Source organism: Geospiza fortis, unplaced genomic scaffold, assembly GCF_000277835.1.
Source record: "Geospiza fortis unplaced genomic scaffold, GeoFor_1.0 scaffold23, whole genome shotgun sequence".
Classification (NCBI taxonomy): domain Eukaryota; kingdom Metazoa; phylum Chordata; class Aves; order Passeriformes; family Thraupidae; genus Geospiza; species Geospiza fortis.
This window is the reverse complement of record NW_005054303.1, coordinates 2627188-2654300: the sequence shown is the minus strand read 5'-3', so window position 1 is coordinate 2654300 and position 27113 is coordinate 2627188. Positions and strand designations below refer to the sequence as shown.

The following is a 27113-nucleotide window of genomic DNA, read 5'->3' as shown; positions in this document are numbered from 1 at the left end:
CAGTGCAGAGGTTACTGAGAGAATTCAAAGACGCATCCTGAGGCACAACTGAGTGACTGAGGGCTGTCCTGAGTGTTTTGCTGGCCATACACCATGTGTATGATGTTACATTTTGGAAGAAAGCCCCAGGATTTTTTTTTTTTTACTTTCTCAAACGTCAGCTGAAGTAATTTTCAAGACATGAGAAATATTTCATTCTCATTGTGAAATAATACAAGCCATGTGTCGTGGCTCTTGTCAAACTTTGACCGCTAATTAAAGCTCTCAAATTGTCCTTGGCAATTAAAAGTTCCATTGTGTGGCTGTCTGTGAAAATAAGAACTTCATTAACAGCTCTGAATTGCCTTCTCTGTACCAATGCAAACAGGGAGAAATTAGAATCAGGTTTTTGTTGTGTTTGGAGCTCCTTCCCCTGCTAGACATGAGGGCAGCCATGTGCCAAGGAGCTGGGGGTAAAGCAGCACAGAGAGGTGGGAATGGCTGCTGAAACATGAACTTTGCTAAACTCCACTTCCACTCTTTTTGAAAAGCACTGTTTTTTGCACCCCACTATAGGTGTCCAGGGCATGAATCTCTGTGAATATTACTTCTCAGTAATATTCATGATGACTGCTGTATTTTCTCAGGCTTGTACCCAAATAAGCTTATTTTTCTGATTACTTTCTGGGACCAAGTAGCCTGAGAGTGGTGGTTTATAAATTATTTTTATCTTTTTCATTCTGATTGTCCACTGATTAGAGCAATATTTTAAACAGATAATATCTTGTATCTCAGACTTTACATGCAAATCTGTCTTAAGTATAGCCATGTAAACATGAAGGTTTTCAATTAAAAAAAAAACCAAACAACAAACATTGAGAAATTATCAAGGTACTGGAGTGCTATTTACTTATAGGAAAATATTCTTCTTATTGGCTACTTAGTTGCCAATAAGAAGAATACAACAAGAAGAAAATCTTCTTCTTATTGGCTACATGCACCATATATCTCAATTCTTATTCAATTATGTCCATTTTTGTTTGATAAGTAAGTTAAAATGAAAAGGCAGGGGAGGCTGAATGGTGATACCTTATTATGAACTTCCCTATAATGAAAAATGCTTTTATTCCAAATTTTTATTTACTAAAGCATAGTAAGATAGTTATGCAAACAGTGCTAAAAATGATAAACAAAATACGCTCCAGTTAACACCATCACAATGGAGAAAACTCTAAATGGCTCAAGATTTAATGTTGATTTAGTTTTTTTAACAACTTGTAAAATTTTAATTTTGGCAAAGACGTGAAAACAACATGTAATTTGTGAATTACACATTGTGTAAGGAATCCTAACAAATAACAGGAGGAAAATCTTGAAACAGCCCATCTCACACTGACTCATAAAGGTAAGCGCAATATGACAGGAGATCTTCGTCACAGACTTTCCAAAGTCTCCACTTTGCTTACACTACTGCATTTCCGTGTTTAAGTTATTTTTTCCATAATGAAGAACATTTGAGCAATAACAAGAAGTTTGGAATTTGTCCTTGCTTGGAAATTAATCTCTAGGATTTGCCAAGTTCCACATGTACTCACAGACTGAACAAAAAACTGCAGCTGCGTCTAAAATTTATATGATAAATATAAATTCATATAAAGTCTTAGAAAATTTGTCACATCAAAATGAGATCAAAATACTGGTTTTGCAAATCCAACTCCTCTTTGCAAATCTAGTTTCTTATTTTCTGTTGTTTTTCATTGCTATATTTGGAACATTTTTCAGTAATGGAGAGAGAATCAAAATTAGAAGTCTATGCATTTAGTAGAAAAAGTGAATAGGCACTGCAGTAGCTCCAGCATTTAAAGACCTTAGAATAAGTCTACAGAAGAAACTGTAACTTTATATAGAAAGGAGATTTAATTTATTGTGTCTTTACAACTTAATTCCTCATTTCAACCTATAGGAAGTATATAAAGCTCTGGCAATATTTCACAGTTTGCACAGATGTAATGGACCATGAATTGAAGGAATTTGAAGGGTTAGTTTAAAAATAAGAGTCAATAGTTAAGGTTTATTACAGTAAAAAGCATATCTGTCTATTGGCACCTTCAGCTGAGGATGCTCACATCATGTTGATTTATGTTTTAAATTAGAATGATCTTTAGTCTCACCATCTAGGCAGTCTTTCCTGTAGAAAGTAAACATTTTTAGAGCTGTGTAAGAATTTACAAATGCTAACAGACCCTCTCTGATCAGAATGATTAAACAAATCACAAACAAATGTGACTCTGCTGAATTATCACACACATTACAAGGTAGACAAATGTCTAAAATCCCGAAGGTGTCCAGAGTTCTGGCTCTTGATCCAACAGTTCAGCCATTAAAAATCTTCCTTTTAAGATGGATAGAGCCTTTAATGATTGGGACAAAATATATTTTTGGATCAGTATGTTTCAATGATTTCATTTTCTTTATTGAAATGTTTGTCAAATCAGCCTAATTATCTGCTATAAGTGTTCATCTGTTCTGTAACAACAGAGAAGGTTTTGGACATGACCTTTTCAGATAAAACTCTTTGTTCAGCTTTGTTGGATTTCTTCATATATACTATAGAGATGGCTAAGGAGAACTTAAACTCTGGTGCAGTTATTTACAATTCCCAAAAAATGATGCTGGTACCACCAGTGGTAATAGCCAAGCCCTACTAACTGCAGTTTACAGAGCTTGAAACAGCCAAATATGAAGGAGCCAATATAGGTTGGATGGAATGGAAAGATGATTCAAAGGCTAAAGCCTGCTTAGGGATTTGGGAGACCTGAACCAAGATCCCAACTCCTCCACTGAAACCCTGTCTGAAAAAGAGCAACTTTCTCCTGTCTGCATTGAGCACCTGCGGCTTCTGTAACAGCTCTTAAACTCTTAATTTTTCAAGTGAAGACAATAATCCACGTGAAAAATGAGAGAGTGGAGAAATGAGAATAATCCTGCCTGTAAATGCGGAAGGCCAGAAGGATCATCTGGCTGTTGATATCCTTGCCATTCCTCTGGCCATGGTCCCCACCTCTGTCAGACTGAACGGGGAGTCAGCTCTTTGCATGCCAAAGTCTTGATGATGGTTGTGGCAGCCTCAGTAAAAGAGAAGATGGGAGCAGAGGTAAGAAGAGGACAGGATAAAGAAGAATAAAAATATATGATTACTGTTTGCCATCTTCAGCTCTGAAATTCTCTGGACAGAGTCTGACCTCATATTACAAAAATCCTTCTCATATTTTGTCATGTTTCTGTAAGAACAGAATGGAGCCTAGTGTGACTGGAAAATATCAGTAGGTCAGATGTAGCTTGGATGTTACACTTATTTCTTGGGGTTTTTTCTTGCATGTATAAATGGTGCATGTGAATACCACAAACGCGTCATCACACTGAAGAGTCGGGAGAATGGGAATGAAACAGTTGGTGAGCTGACACTGTCTGTGCTGTGATGTGCAGAAGCTGCTGCAGGGGCTTTCCATTGTTGCTGGTGTCTGCATAGGACCTTGAGCTATCAACAAGCAGAGAGAAGCTACCAGAAATATTTCAGTACCCTTAGCTGGCTTAATTCTGTTTTAAACTTCCAAAAGGACTGAGGGCGGTCTATAGCACTCAGAAATGGGCCCTGAAAAGAAAGACCTCCAAACAGCTAAAATTCTGTTGTTTCAGCTCACTTTCCTTTGGTGTACTGGGAAGCCAAGTAAGCATCTGGAAGTTGAACTTCTGACAAATCATTCCTTAGTGACAGGATACAGGCTAGAGAAGAAAATGCCAGGAAATCACATTTCTCAAAGTACTTTATTTTCTTTTGTACATGCTTACTGCACAGCAAAAAAAATGGTGCCTATATATTTACATTATTTAAATTAATATGATATTAACATAATAACATTTTAATATTTTACTTCTCAGTACCAAATACTCAAAAATAATTTCTGTTGCCTCAATAACCTGTTGCCTCAATAACCTCTGTGGGGTTCATTTTGTGTAAGAGTTGCATGAACAGCATGCTCATGGATGAGAGATTATGATAACACTGCATATAGCAGAAAGCCTTGCAGTGTTTCATCATAATTGTCCCCATTGCTTCAGACAGTAAAAAGGATGAGCAATAGAAGTATTTATGACATAGGATTATACTGGCTTATCAAAGAAAAACCATGGAAATTGCCTATAAATCATATATAGTGATCTAAATCCCTTAGTCTTTAAATCACATTTGCACACATATTTTGTAGTTTAGTTATTTGAAGGTTTAATACAAATTTCCCATTTTAAATGAACTTTATTGCTCCATTCAAGCTCTCACAGATAAAGACCATGTAGCTGCCATCTGAGTTTACTCATGTCACCAAACGCCATTTCCCTTGGTAGCTCTAGAAGCTGTAACCTTAAGAGCTTTGAAAAGAATGAAGAGTGTTAGTTTCAGCATAACTTAGATCATCTTCCACTCAGTTTTGATCAAGGTTCCTAGAGGTTAAAGTGCATACAGACAATTCAGTACACTGTGAGTCCCTTTATGTGTATAATCAACTTAGCTCAAAAATACAGTCCAACTGGGGAAAAGCTATCTTGTATTAAAATCTCACAGATTAACTCCACAAATAAAATGTAGGTATTACTAGAATCTGAATACTTGCACACTGAGATTTCAAGACCCCTGCTATCTTCAGTTAGATTTCTAATGTAGTTAGGTGATGCTCTCCTTCATATTCTCAGTTTCTTCTGTTTGTGAGATTATACCAGTTGTGCTGAGATTTTATATATCCATTGAATAACATTAATTATGCTTTGTAAATACTAAAAACCTGAGTCTCTGAGCTGAAGTGTAAGCATGAATATAAATAGCATCCACTCACTCAAAAAGAGTAAGGGAATACTTTCATTTCAAGGTAGAAGGGGTAAAGAATCTTCTTCTACGAAGAAAACTCAGCTAACTTCATGCAGTGGGTGCAGGTTCCCTTCCACTACTGCTTTACCTTTTTTCCAGCTGCTTTTCATACCTACTTGCTCATGTAAATCTGTAACAAACTGGAGCAGCTGCAAAAAGGCACTTCTTGTCAATGAAAAAATCAGATCGTTTCAGAAGACTGAAGAGAGAAGTTAAAAGCCCAAAAGATGGACACATCTAAAAATGCATCCTACAGGATTCACTTAACAGAACTTACCCAAATGCAAGCCCCTCCCAGATCAAAAACCTTATCTAACACGCTATTATGGGTACCATACATAGCTGCAGAATCTTGACAATTGCTTCTGTGCTGGGGCTCTGTTTGGAGAATTGTATGTACACCTTAGCAAACATTCCAAGTGATGCATGTGCCAAGTATCATTCAGCCATGAAAATGTAAGTAAGCTACAAAATAGGATTCAATCATGAAAAACATCCAGTAACATTAGAAGCAGGTATCTTTATGGAATTTCCACTAAGATCAAACCACACTTTTCCCTCACGTAATGAACACTACCACATGTTTACTCTGTGGACCCATAGCAGATGGATATTAGTGGAGACTGACATGTTAGAAGGCTTTCTTCCTTTAAGGATTTTCTAAAATTATGCTACTGGCGTAATGACAAAACAGACTTTTTCCTTGGGTATTCACTTGAAATGGAAGTTCTTAAAGTGTCCAGGGAGTTTTCCATCTGCACAGACTGTGATTTCCTGCACCTCTTTGTGAACAAGTCCTTGTAGAATTCCACAGCCTTCTTCTGGAAGTTTTTCCCAACAATCACATACAAGACTGGGTTCAGGCAGCTGTTGCTAAAGGAGCAGTATGTGGCTATCTGGGTCAGTATGTCGTTGATGTCCTCCAGGCACTTGAGAGTGGGTGAGAAGTAACGGATTGTGTCGATGAATGTGCTGATCTGGAATGGAAGCCAGCAAATGATGAACAGCAAGAGCACAGCAAAGACCAGCATGGTGGCTCTTCTCTCTGTCTGGACTACCTTCATTTTTCGTAGCTCACTGCTTCGTAGGGCTTTGATGATTTGCACAGTGCAATAGGTAATTACACAGAATGGGATCACAAACCCCACAATATTCAGCAAGGAGTTGTTTGTGGGCTCCCAGAAGCTAGCTGGGTAAAGAAGAACACAGGCTGTGATGTTGTACTCTTCAAAATAATGCAAATTTCGAAACACCATTGTAGGCGAACACATGAGCAGTGCACATGTCCAAATTACAAAACAATTCCATTTGGCACAGACAGTTCGTCTCATCCGTCCAAGGGACATGGTTTTCACCAGGGCCAGGTAGCGGTCAATGCTCACTAGTGTCAGGAAATAAATGCTAGAATATAAATTCATGTAACTCATAATGTTGATGGCTTTACAGAGAAACTGGCCAAAAGGCCAATGAAAATTATTAGAAATATTCATGGCCCAGAAAGGTAAAGTACAGACCAACATTAGGTCAGCAAAAGCCATGTTTGCTAGGTAAATTTCAGCCACTGTGCAGCTACTCTTGTGGAAACACAGGACAGTGAGCACAAAGGAATTTTCTATTGATCCCAGAATAAATATAAACCAGAGAAATGCAGGCTGAAAATCCTGTAGCCATTTCCACACATCTGCACTAACACATTCATATTGATCTATCTGATGCACTCCTGAATTATTGTGGGAATATTCTGGACTGACTGTGAGCGCCCGGGTAGTTGTGTTGTACAGCTGCGTAACATTTTCAGCTGTGATGGAAACCATTTCTGTGAAGAGAAAAATAGATGACATGAGATTGCTGGATCTAGCTCATTGCTGCAAAAGACACAATAAGAAAAGCTGTCTTTTGCTTTTCCTAATGTCCTCAAGCATAGCTTTTGAACAGACTTGCAGTTCCCTGGGCTGCTTCTCACAGACACTGGGTGTGTCTGTAGAATGTTTTACAGACTGCATTGCTATGGACTGCCTGGACCAATTTTAGTAAAACAGAGGGAATGTAGCAACAACAGATATTGTTATGAATGGGTTAACTGAAGAGAATATTTAGAAGCCTTTATTCTCTAGAACTGAGCTGCAGCAAGTCTTTGTTAATTCTTTGAGGATATTCATCATTATTTTGTCTTCTTATCTTTTTATTTCTTTAGCCATGGTCTCCTAAAGGGCAGGTGTACCTTGTGTATCAGGTTGCTAGATCTGTGTCACATCCTGCAACATTTGACACCCTCCCCTGTAAAGCAAGAATTGAGTGGAATTCAGTAGTGCTTCCTCCCCAGAGAACACCCCCTATTTTCCCAAATGTCATGACTGCACAATAAAGAGACTGTTTGCAGCTTTAGTTTGCATTGAGAATGCTGAGGGATCAGTGTTTGCCAGCAGTGTGCCTTTCTCAGCTTTTCACTGAAATTTTCTGTGTATTTCTGTCTCTGTGTTGCAGTCTCTTTCTACAGCCAAGTCTCTGTAGAGTTAAATGGTACAATCTTCCTGAGGGAGCTCAGTTTTAAGAGGTGTGCAGTGGGTGGGTTGGCAATCTGGTAGAGACAGTGGCCGTCCTCTAAGCCAGGACCTGTCTGCAGTCAGCCAGCTTGGGTGCAAGAGCACAGTCTGAAATCCAGAATACTGTAAACATTCTACAGATCAGAACAGGGAGCTATTGACAGGCAGAAATGTAAGATGTGTACCTCAATGTTACTAGAACCAAACAGAAGCTGGGTGTGAAGCATCACTCACCACTGATAAAATGCTGTGTTTTCTTGTTGTTGTGTTCTTGGATAATGAATGCTGAGATATTACTCAAATGCAAGATTTACTTCCCAGATTTGGACATATAATTCTCTGGACTGAGTCACAGAAATACTGTTTGTCTTTTTTTAGATCTTTATAATAGCCACTGTTTATATCATCATTTGATTGGAAGTTTTTCAAATGTATTTTTAATTAAGACATTTGTCCAATTCAACTGGTAACTTGGAAGCGAAGAGGGATGGATTTGCAATTCCTGAAAGGATGAAGGTTCTCACTTGTTTTCTGGTTGCTGGAATTGTTGGCTGGTGTGAGTGCTTAATATGCATACAGAAGTTTGGCTATTGGTTACAGAATTGATGAAAAATTATGGACATATTTTGTGTACTTTGTGTCAATAAAACACTGTAGCGCTTAAACATCTCAAAGCCCAGCTTGTGTGGATGTGAGGGCTGTCACTAACGAATTGAAAACAGCAGCTTCAAGTCTCCCTTTCTTTCTGTGCTGGCACTTTTCACTGTAAAAACACATAGGAAGTGAAATACTAATGGATGGGCAACAAGAGGTCATCTGTGAATAGAGAAATTCTGTGGCCTGATGCAATTAACAGAAACTGTTTCTTCTGCTGATAATAGGCTGTGAGCCAGCAGAAAAAAATTTAAGTGCATTGTTTTACACTTTGAGTTTGGATGTATGCACATATTTAATAAGATGAGCATTAGTAATTCAGGGAGTGGTCATAAAGGTCATGTTGGCTTTTTCTGGGATTTTCCCTCATTACATTAATTCACAGAATTTAATTTACAGCAAATGGCAGCTCCAAAACTGCATATTGATTTGTCTGTATTTTCTCTGCAATTAATCTCTTTCAGATTTTGGTTTAAAAGGGAAAGACCTAGAATACTTTAAAATAAGTTAGTTATATCATATTACTGTGGTCTAGGAACAGTGTGCAGGGACTAGCTAGGATGTCACCAAGCCCATGACATGGGACTTCTGGCAACCTGCCTCCTTGGTCCTTAGCTCAAGAACTTCCATAATGCAGTGCTAGAAATAGGGGAGTGAACAAGGTAAAATGTGCTAATTATCAATTTACAAACCCTAATATTTAGGGTTAAAATTATGTGCTTGATGCTATTCTATATCACACAGGAGGCTCATTTAAAGTATGTGATTGCTGAATAAATTATGTTTGACAGAGCCACAGCTTACAGAAGGCAGTAATTTGCTGTTTTCTTGTCATATTTTGGTGAAAATAAATGTGATCCTTTCACACATTCTCTACAATTCTTTCTGTGCAATGCAAGACAAGCCTAATACCTCAGCAGGTTCTTTCAATAAGATTTCATGTGGCAGTCTTGATTGAAATACTGCCCAGCTGAACTAAGCTGTCATTACTGATTCTGAGGGATCCCTGTGGGAGCTAAATTTGAACCTGATGGAGTTCCCATCCTGTTGTGTGTTACCTCCTCCTTGGCAGTCTATAAAACCCACTGTCAGCCCTGTTGTTCTGGAGTATCTTTTTTAATAGCATTGGGAGCAAATGGCAAGGTTTTGATGGAGGGTGTCTCAGGGTGCCCTGGGTGGGAGGCAGTCATGGCCTGGAAGTGCTGCTGGTGACCAGCCCTGTGCCTCTGGCAGACACTGCCCCACCAAGGCAGGAGGGCTTTGGGGTTGGCTCATGGGTGTTCTTTGGGTGTTGGCAAGATCCTGCCAATGCTGCACACCAGGAACCCTCGCAGAGGGACTGGGAAGAAGGGGTTGATCAACTTTTGGATTGTCATTACAGGCAGGTGGAGAAGGACTCCAAAAAGGGGGTGGTGACCAGCGCCACAGCCTGAAACTCTGAGGGCTGGGCACTCAGCAGGGCACCTTGGTGTCTCCTGCCAAACTCCTGGGATGTCCTGCTGTTCAAGGACTGGCCCACACATACAGCACTGGAGGGAGACACCAGAAGACAGGCATGAGTTGATCAGCAAGCCAAGGAGAACAGCAGAGTGGTTAATCCTAGAAGGTGGAGGGAAAATCTCCATGTTACAGCAGTACATGCTGGGGCTATGGGAGTTCCTGAAAGAAAAGGAGGGGAATATGTTGAATTGTAATAAAAAGTCCTCTAAGGATCAAGAGATATGACCTAAGGAATGGAAGGATAGGGGAAAAAAGATCAGAGCTCAGTTAATGCTGCTGCTGGGTTAATGCAAGCTCGGGCACAGCTTTACTCCCCAGATGGGATATGCTGCTTCAGGTGAACGGTTTTCACCATCTCTTTTGGGTCTGGATGAAGCCCTACAGCTACTGAACTCATTTAAGTATTGCCACTGGTATTAATCTTTCCTTGTGTTATGCTAAACCTTTCCATACAGTGAATAAGTAATGTCTCATGATGGTCTTAGTCACGTCTTATACAAGGACAAGTTCTGAAATGTGGAATGAGTTCAGGTTATTCCAATGTTACTTGCACTAATTACTCTGGGAGAGTAAGAGAGAGACTTCGTAACATATTTTACAGCTGTTGTGACTTTGCTGATTACATGTTTTGCAGAAACAAGGTGTGAAATTTGTAATTAGTATATTCTGAGATTGTCATAATATTAACCTTGCTAATTTAGTCCTCAGGGAGAAGAGGTGGAGCCTAAAACAGATAAATGCTGTTAAGATCTTAACTGCTGTAATGTTGTTTGCTGGATCAAAAGAGAGAATATTAAAAAGCATAGGTACTGATGTACAGTCCTGATGTTTTCCTACACAGTCTAATTTGCAAGGACAAAGGATAAAGTGGGCTCAAGGCCTCACTAGTCTCCAAATGAGGAGTTTCTCTGATCATCCATGATGAAAGTTGCCTAGAAAGCAGCCTTATTTTCATTTTATTTCAGGGATTTCTTAGCAAGACTGTGTGAAGGATAGGTATGACACCCAGACTGTAGCATCCCTAGCAAAATTTTACAATTACATGGGTTGCTTTAAGTGCTGTCAGCAGCCAAAAGTGTTTTCAGAGACATACAGCTGGCTTGCCACACATCCATACAGATCCATGTACAGCTGGGGGCCAGTGGCACAGGGGAAAAGCTGGGAGCAAAAATGTGGGTTTGAATGAATGGCTGCAAGCTGAGAGGGACTGGCTGGCTTCTGACATGGTGATATTTTAGAAGGTGTGTTAGCTGCAGAAAGAAATAGCAAGGGCTGCCCCAGCCTCTCCTCTGACTCTGTATCTCTGCAGAGCCCAGCCTGCTTTGACACTTTGTATTTTTTGTGTGTTTGTCCTCCTGAACGTCTCTGAGCTCAGCTTGGGCGGCCAAGTGTCCCTGGTGGTGCCTATTTGCCAGGCAGCCTTGCCTCTTAATGGTAATACAAAAGCTACAGTCAATGTAACACAGGAGCTGCCAGAGCCATGAGAGGAAAAAGGGCCTGACAGATCTGCTGTGACTGAAATGGGAAAGAGCAGGAGTTCAGAAGCCGCTGTAGACAGGGGAGGTTTTCTGCAGAGGGGTCTGTGCAAGGAAGCCTGGAAGTCCTGCTGACTCCATGCAGGTACCACTGCTGCCCTCAGGAGCCTGGAGTGTAAACCTGACAGACTCAGCACCTTCTTAGAGGCTGCTGTGATGTCCCCTAAACTGCCTCATTTGTGACCGCCAGACAGGAGTTTGCTGGCCAAGGAGAGAGAAGTTTAATTTTAACAGCTTTGGAGGATTTGGTTCAAAGTCTATTTGTGAGGAAAAGGAGGTTTTGTTTAGTAATAGATTATAACAAAACAATCTCAGTGCATAATTTCTCCTCCAGCCATACTGACAGGTCTGCTTATGCCATCCTCAAAGATGGGATTGCATAAGCAGAGGAGCAGGAAGCCAAAGGTGTGCTGGGACATTGAGCTTCAGTGGTGGACTCTCACATTCAGAATTTAGTATCAACAAAAATACAGGCAACCCACCCTGTTTATAAATTCTATGCCTTCTCCATAAGGTTTATTTTGAAAGCTTCTATTTCAACCTGGTCTTCTTGCAACCTTTACTCCTGGAAAAAAATCTCCTTTGTCATCTATCCCCAGTTCCCAGAGACTCTTGTTTCCACCTAATCCAAGCCCAATGGGACTGCTCATACCCCTCTCTTTGGCCTGAGAATGGGTTGGATTTGTATCTTTACCTGGATGAATATTGGAAGGTAAAATTAAACCACTCTTGTAGCATCTCTGAAACATGTTCTGAAACATTCTCTGAATGTCCTTTTAATTCTGTCTTTCTGTGGAGGCATTACTTATTTTGGAGAGGTAGAGGAAGTGTGGGAAACATTCCTAAAATGTTCTGCTTTTACAGATCCCGCAATATTAATTTTTAATTTCCAATCTTTGTATAATGAATCTCTGATGGGCTTTACTACATTTGGGGTTGTAGATCACAGGGCACTTTCTGTGGCAGTGTTAACTTAAAGGTTTCCTGCTTTTCATTTACTCTTCACTGTCCCTTTTACCTTACTGCTGCCCTTGTAGCTTATGAAGCTTCATGTTGAACCAGATTCAGGAACTTGCCTGGGACAAAAATAACCTTGTAAAAGAAAAAATTCTTTTTAACACAAATCATCTCCTTAGTTTGCCAGAAAATTAAGGCAGTAAGGAAAATATACAGAGGAGCTACCTCTCAAAAGTGTAATTTTTAGATATTATTTGTTGTGTAAGCTTGAAGCACACCATGGAAAGAAACTATTGCTCTGCAGGTACTATTAAAGGTATCTACATCAGCTATGTTTGGAAAAACGGGGGGAAAAAGTTGTTCTGTTAAAGTAGTTATTTCAATAACAACGGAACTGAGGTGAGAAGAGGCTACTAATTTTTCTCCTTGTGTGGGAGATGAAGCTACTCAATTCCAGCAAAAGAAAGGTGTGGAAAGAGAAGTCTAATCAAGTGCAATGCATAAGATATTTTTTATATATAACTTTTATGCAAAACACTTTGCATAATATATTTTTTCCCAGTGGAAATCTAGAATATTCTTACTTTTAATTCTCCAGAGTTACAATTTCCTAAAAAAAGAATCCTGTACTTTTTAGCTTTAGAAATCTGGTACATTATTTTTCAATGCTCTTTATACAACCTAGTCAATAACCGTGATGACTCTGACAAAAGATATTATCTCTGTGCAAAGTGGTTGTAACTGAAATGGAGAAGAACAGCATGGCTGGACTGTGGTGAGAACTGGAAGGAGAAGAAAAATATGAACCAGTTCAGAGAGAAGTAGTGTCCTGATCTCAGAACCTTTGTATAAGGGAAAGGGCTCATCTCATTATAAAGTTTTGATTTAGTTCAGATTTGGTGATGATGTTTGAGTTAGTCCATGTTTGACCTCTGACTTGCTGCCATCAATATTTTAGAAATTTTTTAATTAAGATGACCTCCAAAACTAATGTTGGATTTTGCTGTTATTTTGAAAGAGCAGATTTATTACAAGAATTCTATTTCATCTGAAGTGAGAAATAATGCTTTCAACATTAGAGGCTGTTTCAGGTCAAAACACAGAATCTGCAAGTATCTCCAGCCACTAAATCATTAAATTTCAGACTTGTAGTCCTCAGAAGTTTCAAAGACCCAACTGGAAAAGCCCAGAGTAGCATAGTTTGATTTTGTAGCTGACCCAGCTTTGAGCAAGAGGTTGACCTTCCAACTCACATTATCCTGAATTCCTGAATTTGCACTTCTTGTGCTAATAAATGAAAATTCCAGTTGGATTAAGGCCAACAGCAACAACAAAATCATAGAATCGTAGAATGTCTTGGGTTGTAAGGGACCTTAAAGATCATCCAATTCCACCCCTCTGCCATGGGCAGCTCTGATCACCTGTCATTCCCATCGCAATATTTATAAATGCCATGTATTACTGTAATAAGTAAGCAGTCATTTTACTAAGATTACAAAAGTGAGCGGATTCAGTGTCTCCTGTGAAAATTTCTCAGCTGGCCTGTCACAAGGCTACATGGGCACACCAGTCAGTGGTGAGCATAAGGACTAGATGGAGCACTCTTGCCATAAATGTTTAGTTGCACTTTTGTTGCATTGAGTGTTAACTCACTGGGCTGTTCTTTGGAGCTAGGTAACTCCTCTGGTTTGGAAATCTTTCATGGATCCCAGCCTGTAGAAAATATCCAGGAAAACATTGCTGTTGCTGATACACTGAGTGAGGACATTGCTTCTGCAGGGAAAGGCCCGATCAAAGCATCATTCCATTAAAAAGGGAAGGTTATAAGCAAATAAGTAATAGGAAATGCAAAATCCATTGAACAGTGCTCTAGAGTTGTTGTGAAACATATCATAGCAAGGCACAGCTTGGATGAAGGAATGAGATATGAGGATAGACAATAAGCCTGCTGCTAATATTAGAGAGGGTTTATCAATAAAATAAAGGAGTTCTGCAACTGTGGGGCCATCAGGAACTGAAAATGTGATACATACAAAACATGTTCATGGTGATGTGCTCACAGCAGCAATTCCATAAGTTAAATTTAGACCTGAATATCTGGTTTAGCGTTTAGTTTTCCTGAAGATTTCTACTATGCTAATGCTGTGCAGATTTTCCCTTCCCTTTTGTACATGATAGATTAGAAACACAGCAGAGCTGCTCTGAAGTAGAACTTCCTATTCTTCTCAGCCATTTTTATAATTGTAGTTCATGAGCAGAGAAAGAAGTTTAATTCCGAAACTAACTGCTCTGAAAAGAGGTTTCACTACCTTACATATCCTTCCAGTACACATTTCAATTTCTGCTGTTCAAACAGCTTAGAAAGTCTAAGCTCTTCTGTTCCTCCATATCTAGCTTTCTAAAGACTGTATATGTCTATGAAGAAATGAAGTATATGCAGGTCGTAAATCTGAGTGTTAAACAAATATAAGTCAGTTTGTTCCTCTCTTTGTAGCCATTGGGCAGATGAAAGATCTATTTCCAAATCTCTATTCTGTTTAACTTGGAATGAAAGCTGGAAATAGGTTGATTTACATGCCTGTATACCAGGAGGCCACAAGCCTACTGAATAATGTTGGTTGAGATATTTATCTTTATGAAGCTATTTTCAGTTAGTATAGATACTTAAATACATATTGAATCTGAATCTTCCATATTTGGAAATATCATCAGTTTTGAGGTTTAGAGTATCAATCTCGCAACTGCTTCTCCCCCTCCTTGTGAATACTTGCTGCTCTTCTCTTTAATTCTACAGGATTTGATCTTCTTGGACCCACCTTAGACTTAATGTGATTCTGCTCCATGGCCTGGTGTCCCTGAACCAAGATAACTTTCTGACTCTAACAGCAAAGCACATAAATCTTACACAGCACAAGTCACAGCTGGATCTACACCTTTTCTGTGTGTATTGCAGTGTGTTTGCTCAAAATGTTTTGACAACTGATAAGACAAATATTCAAACAGGAGAAAATGTGGTCAGGCTCGCTCTGCAAGGCTGGAAAGTTATTTTGGTTTGTTTCTTTTTGTATTTCCCATATGAGAACAGGTAAGGTTAACCATGAGTGCTCATTGTCCAGAGCTCAGGCAACAACTAGCATTTGGGTTAGCTTCAGGAGAGTGAGAAATCTAGGAGGTGCAGTAGGAGTGGGACTGCAAAAGCACTGCAGGAATGAAGAGCAGTCATCCACATGAACTCATCCCTGAGAACATTTTAATGGGAACCATGCATGGGGTAAGATTCAGCCCATAGCTGGAGTTCAGGTTAGGGCTAGGGGAGTGACGTGCTTTGTCTGCTCTTTCAGAGATTGGATGAACCCTGTCAGGCCCATGCATGCGTTTATCACCCTTCTGACACTGAGTCTTACCAGTTCTCTGTGTTTCCCCATGTATGTGATATTGGGTTAGCCTACTTTTGCATGCTGTTGCCTTGAAATTTGTAGTTAGCATTTGCTTTCAGAAAGCTCTGAGCATAACACTGAGCTTAAGGTCTGCAGCCATGTGTGACTTGTGATCTTTTGGGTTTTGTTTACTTGATTTTCATATTTGGTCAAAATGATGTTTTGCATTTTCCAGTGTTAGCTGGAAGGCCTCCTGCAAACAAGAGCTATGATCAGATTGTGGTTTGCTTACATTTTTAGGATTTGCAGAGTTTATGCTTGACATTGGTTCTGTTGCTGAGAAGATGACATATATATTAACATAATTCATTCTTGTTCCTAGCTGGTTCACTGCCTAGCTTGATAATATCTCCCCCAGTGCTTGTAAGCCAAACAGCACATTTGTACAGTGAGAGAAGCAGAAGCAGCCAAAGCAGTGCCTGGAGTAAAAGCAACATGCCTTGGCCCTAGGAACATCACAGGGCTCCCTGCTGGGTGTCAGTAACTGCTGGGAAACCCTGTCTTGTCCTAACACTCCTGCACTCATGGTGTCTGACAAAGCTTGCACAAATTAAGTGAAGCACAAAGACAAATAAGGGACTATAAACTTCCTGAGTTTTATAATATGTCATGTAGATTTACCAAGTTGGAAAATGTCAAAGGTGGATGTATCTACTCTCCTGAGCTCTGCAGGCCCCACAAGAATTCTCTGCTGTAGACAAGGGATTGCTGTGCCTCATCACCACTACAATATTAAGTGCTTAACACACTAGCATTGTGAGACCAATTTAATATCCTTTGCAGGAGTCTGATACCATGTGAAAGGGCAGGTCTGATGGTATCAAACAGTACAATGTGCAGTGATCGTATCAAGAGTAGGTTGTACACTTAGATTATATTTCTTTCTTAAAGTGAGAATTTCCTGCTTTAGAAAGCAGTCTTTCCTGAAAACCAGATAGCTCAAACCTATTGCAAGAACCAGGCTAAAACCAGCTGAACTGGAAAAGAAAAAGGAGAATTTTCACCTGGCTGATGACAGCTTTTGGGACATGGGCTGGAGGAGTTGAACTGTTCCTAGTGTGGATTCCCAAAACTGGTGGTCTTGGGGTTCATCTAGTTTAGTTACAGTCTTGATCTCAGTTTGAAAGACAGGACAGCACTGAGGAACCATGCCAGTAACATAAATTTCTCGATATCTTCATTACAGAGAATGATAGGAATATCCTACAGAGAGAAGGGGACGACATTAATTAAGTCTCAGAGGTGGAATGGTAAGAGGAAAAGGCTGCAAGTCCTGAAGCATATCAGTTGCCCAAGAATATTAGCTAGTGATGCTCTTTGATTTGCCTTGCTGTAGTGGAGGCACAGAAGAGCTGCTCAGCAGTGCACAAACCTCCACCCAAGGCTCCCCCCATGATGTGCACGTGGATGTCCTTTAAAGCTTTTGCTCTTTGATGCATTACTCCCACCAGACCTCTTCAGCTCAGTTTAGCCACACCTTTTCCTTAGCAATTGAAGTACTGCTCTTTTCCCGGGGTAACAGCATTAGGTTCTCATGACTGTGTAAAATGGGAAGCTCTAATGGCCTAATAGAATTTTTCAGTATTGGTCCCTCTGAGCATTAAATATTTAATGGAGAGATTTGCCTTTAATATGAACTGGCTCTGTGCCCTGAAAGCACTTTACTTCTAGCACCTTGAGGACATTTTGGCAGCCATTCAGGAAAAAAGAAGAGATTTGCTATCTTGAGTGCCTCCAGCCACTATAATATTTACACTATTGTCATGTATTTGCAATAGTGCAGCATTTCCTGCATATTTTCACCTCTCTCTGTCACAGGTGTGGCCTTTGAGGAAAGCCCAAGTGTCTCCAACAGCAAAGAGCTCCCAGAGAAGCCCACAGCATGTGTGGCTGACTGGCTGCTGTCACAAAGTCTAATAATGATTTCTTTGACAACTACTGCTTTCCTCATTTCTTATCATACAGGTAACTGATGATTTCACTCTACTGTAATTAGCAAAAACATGAAAGCCATTTTAACCTGTCACATTATATCTGAAAACCACATTTGCAATGACACAGTCATCCCTTCCAGCAGCTGGACATGTCTCAGTCACAGCTGCTGTTTCCATTGCTGAGCCACAAGCTGATGGCTCTGTGCAAGCAGTGCAGTCCTCAGCACAGAAGGCACCACAGGCAGAACCTGTCCTCCCTGTGAATCAGTGATAATGCCTTGTGTTTCCTTAATGCCTTTCACCACAGGGATATATGGATGGCTTCACTGAGTAATGGTGCAGTTTCCAAACAGCACTTCAGGCTCTGACAACAGAACAGGGTAGAAAGTATCTAACTACAACTATGTAATGCTTAGGTGAAATTACAGCTTTCATTTTGAACAGGTAAAATTCAGAAGAGATGATATTTACCCAGTTTGTTCAGGTTACCACCTCTAATTTATGGGTTTCTGAAGGCGGTCCCAGTTTAATTTAGAACTTCTGACAACAGCTACACTAAACTATAAACTCAGATTTCAGCCTCCTGAATAGGTTTTCTTGTGGATCATCACAGGGAATGGTCCCTAGCATCGCTGATTTGTGTCATGGAAGCAATATAAATGTGACATGATACTCATTGTCTAAATAACAGGTTGTCTTTATTAAAGAATTTTAGGGTTTTGTTTGTTTATTTTAAATTTCATATTCTTTTAAAAACTAAAATCAGAGTGTGGCAGTGCAAGCAACACTGAGTTCCCTTCTCAAGGAGAACCCTGGTCTGTAATGTGCTTCACTTCCTAAATGATAAACTTCAGAAAGCCATTTTGCCTTGTCCTTCCTAGGTCAAACACATCCTCCTACGTTGTTGTTTCTTGAGCAGCTGGGACAGTCATTTCATATTATTTTCGTGTATCTGCTCCTCACTTTGCCAGTACATTGAGTATTTGCAAAGGAAAAGAGGTCAGTTTTCAGATAGCTTAGTTAGAAATCCCCATATTCTACATGTTGTAGAGAAAAGTTAAAAACCATATGTACCTGTTAGAAATGGTGTGCAATTCACACTATAGTGAACTTCAAACTGTATTACAATTATTTTGATAGTAACAGCAGATAAAAATTAGATATAATCCAAATGGAGCCTATTTTTCTACTGAAAACCCAGGGGAACGCTAATGGCAACAGTCCTTTAGTGGGAATACATCCTATCTCTATTAGAACTCAAGTGTTCAAATACATGCTGAGAGGGATTTGGTGATTGAACTGTACAAACATGGATATGACTTCCAACACTGAGAGATCTGGAAGGTTCAGGACACCTCTCCAGCTAAGTAGTATAATTTACAATGCTGATTTACAACAATCAGTGTCTGGATTACCATTTTAATTTTGCCTTTTTATGCTTTGCCAGTGTTGAAATTAAATTGTGTATTAATTTATTGTTATCCCTTTATTAGCAATAGGAGATGACAGAGCCCTGCTGGAACCTGGTGCAGAGGGTTTGTTTTTCACTCTGCATATACAGGTTCTGAGCACTGGTGTTTACAAAGAAGATATGTCCTATCTGCTCTTTCCAGAATGTCAGACCCAACAAAAAAACACAGGGTAACAATTTAGTTAGAGAGACATATTCACTTAGTATATGCCACAGCTCCTTCAGAGACCTATTGTACTCAAAGCTAACAAAAAGATAAAGTTTCATGTGTTTGACACAGACAGTGGGATCAAGTGTACCCTCAGCAAGTTTGCCAGTGACCCAAGCTGTGTGATGCAGCTGAGTGACACACTGGAGGGAAGGGAAGCCATCCAGAGGGAAGGAATTCCACCCAGAGGGAAGGGATGCTTGAGAGGTGAGCCTACACAAACTTCAAGAGGTTCAACAAGCCAAGCTGGGGCAATCCCTGATATCAACACAAGCTGGGATGGAGAGCAGCCCTGCCAAGGAGGACTTCTGATGGATGAAAGGTTGGACATGAGCCAGCAATGTTCACCTGCAGCCCAGAAAGCCAATTGTGCTCCAGCCTGCATCCAAAGCAGAGTGGCCAGCAGGGTCAGGGAGGGGGTTCTGTCCCTCTGCTCTGCTACAGCTGCTGAATCATGTTTTCTGGTACCTTAAACTCACGTTACTACTCCGTGCTATGTAGGAGATACTTTTTAAAGTGTCTGAGTGTTTTTTAACTATCAAAACAGAAAATTTCTGAAGAAACTAATTTTAAAAGAAAGATTTTTCACAAAAGATTTGAGTAATATAACAAAATATGTTTAAAAGATGTCATTTCTTATCTTGAACAAAGGAGAAGATGTACTGACTGCTCACGGTTTAGCAGGTGACCCAGATGCACTCTTGCTCTCTCTGGGCAACTATGAGTTTAATATCTTTACAAAGTGGAGTAGTTCCAAAAAAAGAAAAAAAAAACCCAACAAAACAAAAACCAGAGACTGCAAGAGCACAATTCACTACAGTTTATCCTTCAGGCACTTGCTTAAGAAGGAAGATGCTTCTTTCAAAATCCCTTATCAGTGCTCCCCATTCCCAGGCAGATTTACCCTCTGTGCGCGCATTTCTTCTGTGGTTTGTTTTCTTGCTTTTGTTAAAAATGTCAAGACCCTTCACCAATTTTTCTCTGGAACAGAAATGTTGTCTTCTGACCAGCTTTGTTAATTTTGAAAAATACCTTGATTTAAGTTAACCACGTCACCATTGCCCTTGTGACCCATCACTTTGGTCAGCACTGCAGAAAGAGCTCTGTGTGGAATTGTGCACGGCAGTTTTGGGCAGCAGGTGGCGAAGGCTCAGGGCGGGATGTCAGGCCAGGAACAATCGAGGGGAAACGAGGGGATGTGAGCTCTGGAAGGGAACATAACCCTGCTAAAGGAAGCAGAGGAGAAGTGCTGTGTTGGGAAGGAAGGAAGGATGAAAAAGGAGAAATATAAACATTGAAATGGAAGAAAGGAAAGAAGGGGGAAAGAGGGGTTTAATTTCCCAAGAGGGTAAAGTTGGGTATATGCCAGGCTTACAGGAGCTTCTTCTGGGATTTTAATTTGAAAAATTAGAAAACTTAGGTAGTTAACACAGTTTGGATCCATATTTTACCCAGCTTCAAAATAGGGCAAAATCTGAAATTGTTTGATTCTTGTATTTAAAGTCAAACTTTTCTTTGATTTTTTTAAAGTTATTTGACCAGAGTACATTTATTCTAAGGCACACTTTATTAATATATTACGTTGAACCCTTTTTTGAAACCAGAAACCAGTGTGCAGTGGAAACTATTTAAGCTGTCTGTAGAAATACATGAGGCAAAGAGTAGAAGACTGGAACTCCAGATGTTTCAAACTGTACAGTTATGAGCTGTAGCATGATTGAAATGCCAATTTGTAGACTACATCTATTGTAGAACAAAATTAATTGTTGTTTTCTTACTTTTCCAAACAAGACTGTTCCCAAAGCTTTGCAGGAAACACTTACACAAAACTGACTCCACTTTGTTACTTCTACTTCCTTCTATTTCTGGGAAATGTCCCTTTTGCTGACCCAGCTGACTGGAATTTATGAGCTATAAGGTGACTACTCTAAAACAAAAGTTTTCCAGAGGAAAGATTTAATCAGAAGGTGAGGGCACACAGTTGTCTTATGTGACTTGCCTCCACATGCGGTTTTTTAAAAAAATGTGTATATTATAAATTAAAACTTCTGATGCCAATATCCCAGCCATTCATGAACTGCAGTCATGTCTGATTCATTATGACTGCTTTGGTCAGATGGCACTAGTATTATTTTAAAAATGAACTTGAAACTTGCAGAGGAGAAGAAAAAATACAGGTATGGAAAAAGCTCTTAAGATTTAAACTGGTTCCCTTGTTCTGGTAAATAGCTATTCCAAATTCTTTGTATTATTTGAATTTCCTATTTACTGTAATTCTCTACACAGATTACAGGCTTGGAAGCAGATAACAGTTTTTTCTTATTTATCTGCCCATGAGGGATAGTCCCAGTTCCTCATGACTTGGAAATTCTGGCATTAACTGAAAAAAAAAAGATCCTTACCCAGGCAAAGGAAAATAAATTTAAAAATGCAACTGGTGTCTTGATCCTAATAGGTGCACACATCAGAAATGTCTGATGAAAATATTTGATGATTGTTTTGTGTAATGTAAAAAATGTGGGAGGAAAGTTATGGAGGTTCCATCCATGTAGGATCATCCCCTTGCAATGGCTCAGACAGGGCTGCATGGATATGCAAAGGAACATGTATTTTATTTCCCTGGCAAGATCCTCATAATTTTAAATATGTTTTTGTGAGTGTGTATATCTATATATATATGTATATATATGTATATATATGTATATATATATATATATGTCTGTGTGTGGACAGAGAGAGAGGAGAGAGAATTTCCACAAAGCAGACACTTCCTGGTCACCTTCAGTGCCTCACACCTTTTGCCTGGTCTTTTGCTGTTTATGCAGGGAGAAAGTGGCTTGTGTGCACTCCCAGCACTAGCAGGACCAGGCACAGGAAGCTTTTCTAGGTGATGCCAAGGTAAACAGCCATCTGCAGGCTGGTCTTGAACAGGTAAAACAGGATTCTGCATGAGGAGCACGTGGAGGGCTCCCCAGAGTACAAACACTGTCAGGTGGGTTTGTGTTAGATGACTCAGTCTGAGGAAATAAAGAAAGAAAAATTCATCCTTGAGCTCAGGTATCAGACAGAGATGAGACTGTTATGATAAACTGCCTGATGAGACTGGGCTGATTGCAAGATCCCTTGTCTGAATTCAGTGTTGAACTGAAGCTGTACAGTTATAAAGGCTAGAATTTGACTTGGAGCATATTAAGTGTCCCAGAGCTGGGTTTATCTGCTGTGGTAAGTAAAGGAACATGTATGGAATACATTTCTTTGTAATCTCCAAATTTCACAGCTAGGACAATCAGCCTTTCACAGGCCTTTTCCTCTGAAGACTGAGGCCAGGACAAGAGGATGTGACAATGATGTTTGTTAAGCAGGCTACCAATGAGCAAGTCACTCAGATCTGCTGATATATCCATAACCCCTTATCTTCTATTATCTGTCATTACTCAGCTGATGCTGATTTGGAGGGCCCTGCAAGCATTTGGTCCAGCTGAGGATCTAGCCTGTGTCGTTACTTGTATCTCTTTTTTCTCTGCCTCCATCTCCGTGTTTTCTTGGGGAGCTGTTTGTGCTGTCTAGCAGGTAGGACCAGGAGCACAGCTCTGGACATGCTGCCATACTGTCTGTGTTACACTGATGGCCAGAGGCTTTGGGCATCATCAGTGTGCAAAAGTCTTGCAAGCACAGGGACAGGCTGTGCCTCAAGTGCTCCTAATCTAAGCAGAATCCAAATATAATGCAGAGTGTAGAATATGACTTATTCTAGGGAAAGACTGCTGCAGAATGAGGTGAGAGGTGCATACAGAGCTGAGCTAAAATCTGTGGAGGGATAGAATGTAAGAAAATACAGTGCAGAAGGTAATCTCACACCTGAGGAGTTGCAGCTGTACTAATCACCAAAGATTAGGAACAGGCCTGCCCTTAATAGGACACAGCTGTGTCCAATAAGAAGACAAGCGCTACAAAAGAGTGGGTTAGCTAGGTGAGGAGGGAGATGGAGTTTGTTGGTTGTATTGTGAAGAGGAAGGAGTTAGTGCTGTGAGGAGTTGCCCGTGAGAAATCCCTGAGGAGGTGAGGGAACTTTCACAATAAGATGACAATAAAAATCTATCAACAAGTATTACAATATTTCTTTTGTCCTACTTACTTATTTAAGGATTAAGTCCCAATCTGAATTATGAAGGCTTAACAGTTGTTTTTTATAAAAATGCTCAGGATACCTGATGAAACACTTATTGGCCTGCCCACTACCTGTAGGGAGTTTGTCCTTCATGTCAGGAAAGGGGCAAATTGCTCTGCTCCATGTGTGTGGTGGAGGGACCTGCTGTCCTTCTTTGGTAAGCCAGGGCACTTCAGAGCAGCAGCCCTTCAGTCAGTCAGACAGCTGATAGGAAATCTCACAACCATGGCAAAGGGACAGAACACCTCCGCACTGGGGTGTGGTCCCAAAGGGCTTATTCCTTTCTGCCAAGGCAGGAACACTGCAGGAGGAAAAGCATCTATGACCAGTTCTGCCTCTGGGCATGCATGCATGAATCTTGTTAAAAAGACCTGGCTCTCTACCATGGATCACTCACTTTTTGGTGGTATTTAAATGTAATCTCAGATAAAATGAATGGGAAAATGGATTTCTGCGTTTTGACAGCTCCCTTCTCTGCAAATTAACCATAGTCTGAACTGTGTCTTTGCAATACTATCACCATTCTGAGATACCTTAGTGTGCAAAGCTACTGAATCTGCAAACCTGGATGATCAGATTTGTTTGCAGGGATTGCACAAGCCAACCCAACCTTGCTGAATCAAGTGGAGGAGTTAAGATGCAGGGCACTTAAATATGGCACAGCAGCAAAAGTAAGTCAAATCCACCCTTTCAGAGAATATCAGAAGTCCTTAAGTATTTTGGTGAAGTTTTATATAGCAGCTTTGCTGCAGCATCTGCACACTTTGGACTTGCCTATCATCAGACTGAAGATAAGTGCTTTCAGCTGGCAACTTTGCTCCTTGTGTTTCTCTGGTCTGTATCCCAGTTTGTGCCTGTTCTCCAACATTTAACTCCTGCATGGGGTGTTGGACCATGGCCAGAGTCCCTCAGTCCCAGCTCATTAGCTTCACTTCTGAGTAAATTTGCAGATGACACTAAGATGTGAGCTTGTGTTGATCTATTGGAAGGAAGGAGGGCTCTGCAGAGAGACTTAGATTGGTTGGATGGATGGGCAGAGTACAACAGCATGAAGTTTAGTAAGTCTAAGTGCCAAGTTCTACATTTTGGCCACAAAAAAACCCTACAATGTTACAAGCTAGGGACAGTGTGACTGGACAGTGTTCAAGTGGAAAGGGACCTGGGGGGGCTGGTCGACAGCTGGTTGAATATGAGCCAGCAATGTGCCTTGGTGGCCAAGAAGGCCAATGGCATCCTGGCCTGCATCAGGAATTGTATGGCCAGCAGGAGCAGGGAGGTCGTCCCTCCCCTGTACTCAGCACTGGTGAGGCCACACCTTGAGTGCTGTGTCCAGTTCTGGCCCCTCAGTTTGGGAAGGATGTTGAGATGCTTGACCGCGTCCAGAGGAGGCAACGAGGCTGGAGGGGTGCTTGGAACACAAACCCTGTGAGGAACGTTTGAAGGAGCTGGGGTTGTTTAGCCTGGAGAAGAGGAGGCTGTGAGGTGACCTATTGCTCTCTACAACGTCCTGAAGGGAGGTTGTAGACAGGTGGGTGTTGGTCTCTTCCACTGGGCAGCAGCTGACAGAACAAGAGTCTCAAGGTACATCAGGGAAGGTATAGGTTGCATATTAGGAAAAAAAAAAAAATCACCAGAAGAATAATAAAATACTGGAATGCTCTTCCCAGGGAGGTGGTAGAATCATCATCTCTGGATGTGTTTAAAAAAGACTGGACATGGCACTTGGTGCTATAGTCTAGTTGAGGTGTTAGGGCATAGGTTGGACTTGATGGTCTTAGAGGTCTCTTCCAACCTCATTATTCGGTGATTCTGTAAACGAGGTGTCACCACGGTGGTGATCACAAGCAGTTACAACTGGATCTGTGTGGAGCCAACCTGTGGGGCACAAATTTCAAGTGCTGCTCTCATCCTCTGCGCTGTCCCCCCTGCCTAGGGGCTGGCCCAGGACCGGGATGCCCTCTCCTCCCTCTGTCCCTGCCCAGGGCACCCAGCCAAGGGCAGAAGCTGCTTCAGCCTGTGCCTGCCACCCGTTTGTGAGTCAGCACCCAAAGGCTGCTCCAGGGCTGATTGCTGAGCAGCTACACATCACTAAAGCCCAGAAAGGGCTGGCAAAGAACAGCTCTTGTCTCCACTGTAAAGCGCCCTGCTCCTTTACAGCTGGGTATCAGCCAGGCAGAGGCAGAACTTGCCATCTCCGTGTATGTAGTGTGCTAAGTGCAAGAAGGAAGGAAGATAAGCCTTTTGATAAGGTAGGGGGAGCTCATCTGTATGGAGTACTTGAGAGGGAGCTTTAAAAAGCCATGAGTGACAAGAGAAGAAGGCTTATGAATAATTTTAAAGAAAAGTGGATGTTTTAGCTAAACAGCACTTTTCTTTGTGTTTTTTTTTTCATTAAGTTTACATTGATTAGCATTGCTAATGAGTTCAGGTGTACTTTTGCAGTTGATTTAGTACTGAGAGGGACTTTGTTTTCAAAGCAAAACTCTATTCTCTGATAAGTGTTCCTAGACTTGTAATAGGATTTTTTTTTACTACTGTGAGTTTAAAAACAGTGGAATTTGAATGCCTAAGAGATTTTTACACCCTTCTTTTAATGAAAAACAGATTATCAAACACTGGCCCTTCTTAAACAATAAATTTTAGGGTATTCATAATGAACATCCTAAAATTCACCCAAATTCCTATTGTTTTCTGCCCAAGAAAATGCTTGAAATATTAAATAGTTACAAGAATTTTTAAAGCTGTTTCCCTGTGCAAGGATGGGATGCTTATTTCAGGAAGCTCTAACTCAGTAGGAAAGGCAGTTCTTTTGTTAGATTGTCGGTACAAAATGTTCAGGTAACTCTGAGTAACTCAATTAATCTTGTTCTTGCATGTGCTCAGGGGCCCAATGGAAAACCTGGCAAAGAGTTTCTGGAGGTGTCTCTGGTCAAAGTCTTTATTAACTTGGGTGTATTTATCCCTTCTGTTTGTGTTTTCACTATTCACACTGAAAACAAGACAAATATATTTGGAAGTCTATAAATGAACCTGGAGTGCTAAGATGCTTCTTTTAAATTTTTTTTTAATGATTGCACATTACCAGATAAAAGTTAAATTCTATCTATATCTATGACTGATATTATTCAATATGCTGATATTTCAATCTTAGAGACTCATATGTGAAAATAGATATTTCTTTTACCTAGATAACTGCCTTCTAGTTTCTAAGAAAATATGTACAGCTGTTTAAGATAAAAGTGCACCCCTTTCTTAGGAGATGGCATCTCTAAGATTACAAACAAAATATTAAAACAAGAATTCTAATGGTTAACTATTCAAACATTTTTGGCTTTATGGTTATTTGCTATTTTACACTAAGAAGGCTGCTTAGATACTGAGTAATGGAAAATGAGTAGCTAAAAATATAGCATATATTTCAACCTTTGGTGGTTTTTTTGGGGTTTTTTTGGGTTTTTTTTTTTGGTTTTTTTTGTTTTTTTTTTTGTTTTTTTTTTTGTTATTCTAATTACAATACTACTATTTAGTTCTCTGTTTTCATCAGCACTTTAAGAGTTGAGCTCCTACTGATTTTTTTTATTTGCATACAGATTTTAAACAGAAACTAATAATGTAGCTTAAATGTCATCCAAAAGCTTTCTCCTTTGTAAAAGTTTCAAAGTTCTAGCCTTTGCCATTCAATCAGTGCAGATGAGACAGATTAGCAGTGTAAGGTACACACACATGCACTTCCACATCCTGCCCAACAAAGTTTACAATCAAAATAATAAACAGAGAAAAAAATTATCAGTATGTACAGAAAATAATTG

At 40.2% G+C, this 27113-nt stretch overlaps 1 protein-coding gene across 4 annotated transcripts in view; it reads right to left on the bottom strand.

Moving 5' to 3' along the window:
- Positions 1-5537: 5537 nt before the first annotated feature.
- BDKRB2 (bradykinin receptor B2) overlaps positions 5538-27113 on the bottom strand; it is a 22060-nt gene continuing 484 nt past the window's right edge. The window contains exons 2-3 of one of the 4 annotated variants that reach the window (XM_031066308.1): positions 13740-13799; positions 5538-6713 (exon numbers count right to left, since the gene is read on the bottom strand). In XM_031066308.1, the coding sequence (XP_030922168.1) occupies positions 5569-6711 (1143 nt within the window). In that variant the 5' untranslated portion in view covers positions 6712-6713; positions 13740-13799 and the 3' untranslated portion in view covers positions 5538-5568. Of the gene's footprint in view, positions 6714-13739; positions 13800-16527; positions 16610-20168; positions 20327-27113 lie in introns of those variants that run through there. The other 3 variants (XM_031066307.1, XM_031066309.1, XM_005417866.2) reach the window with 3 other exon arrangements.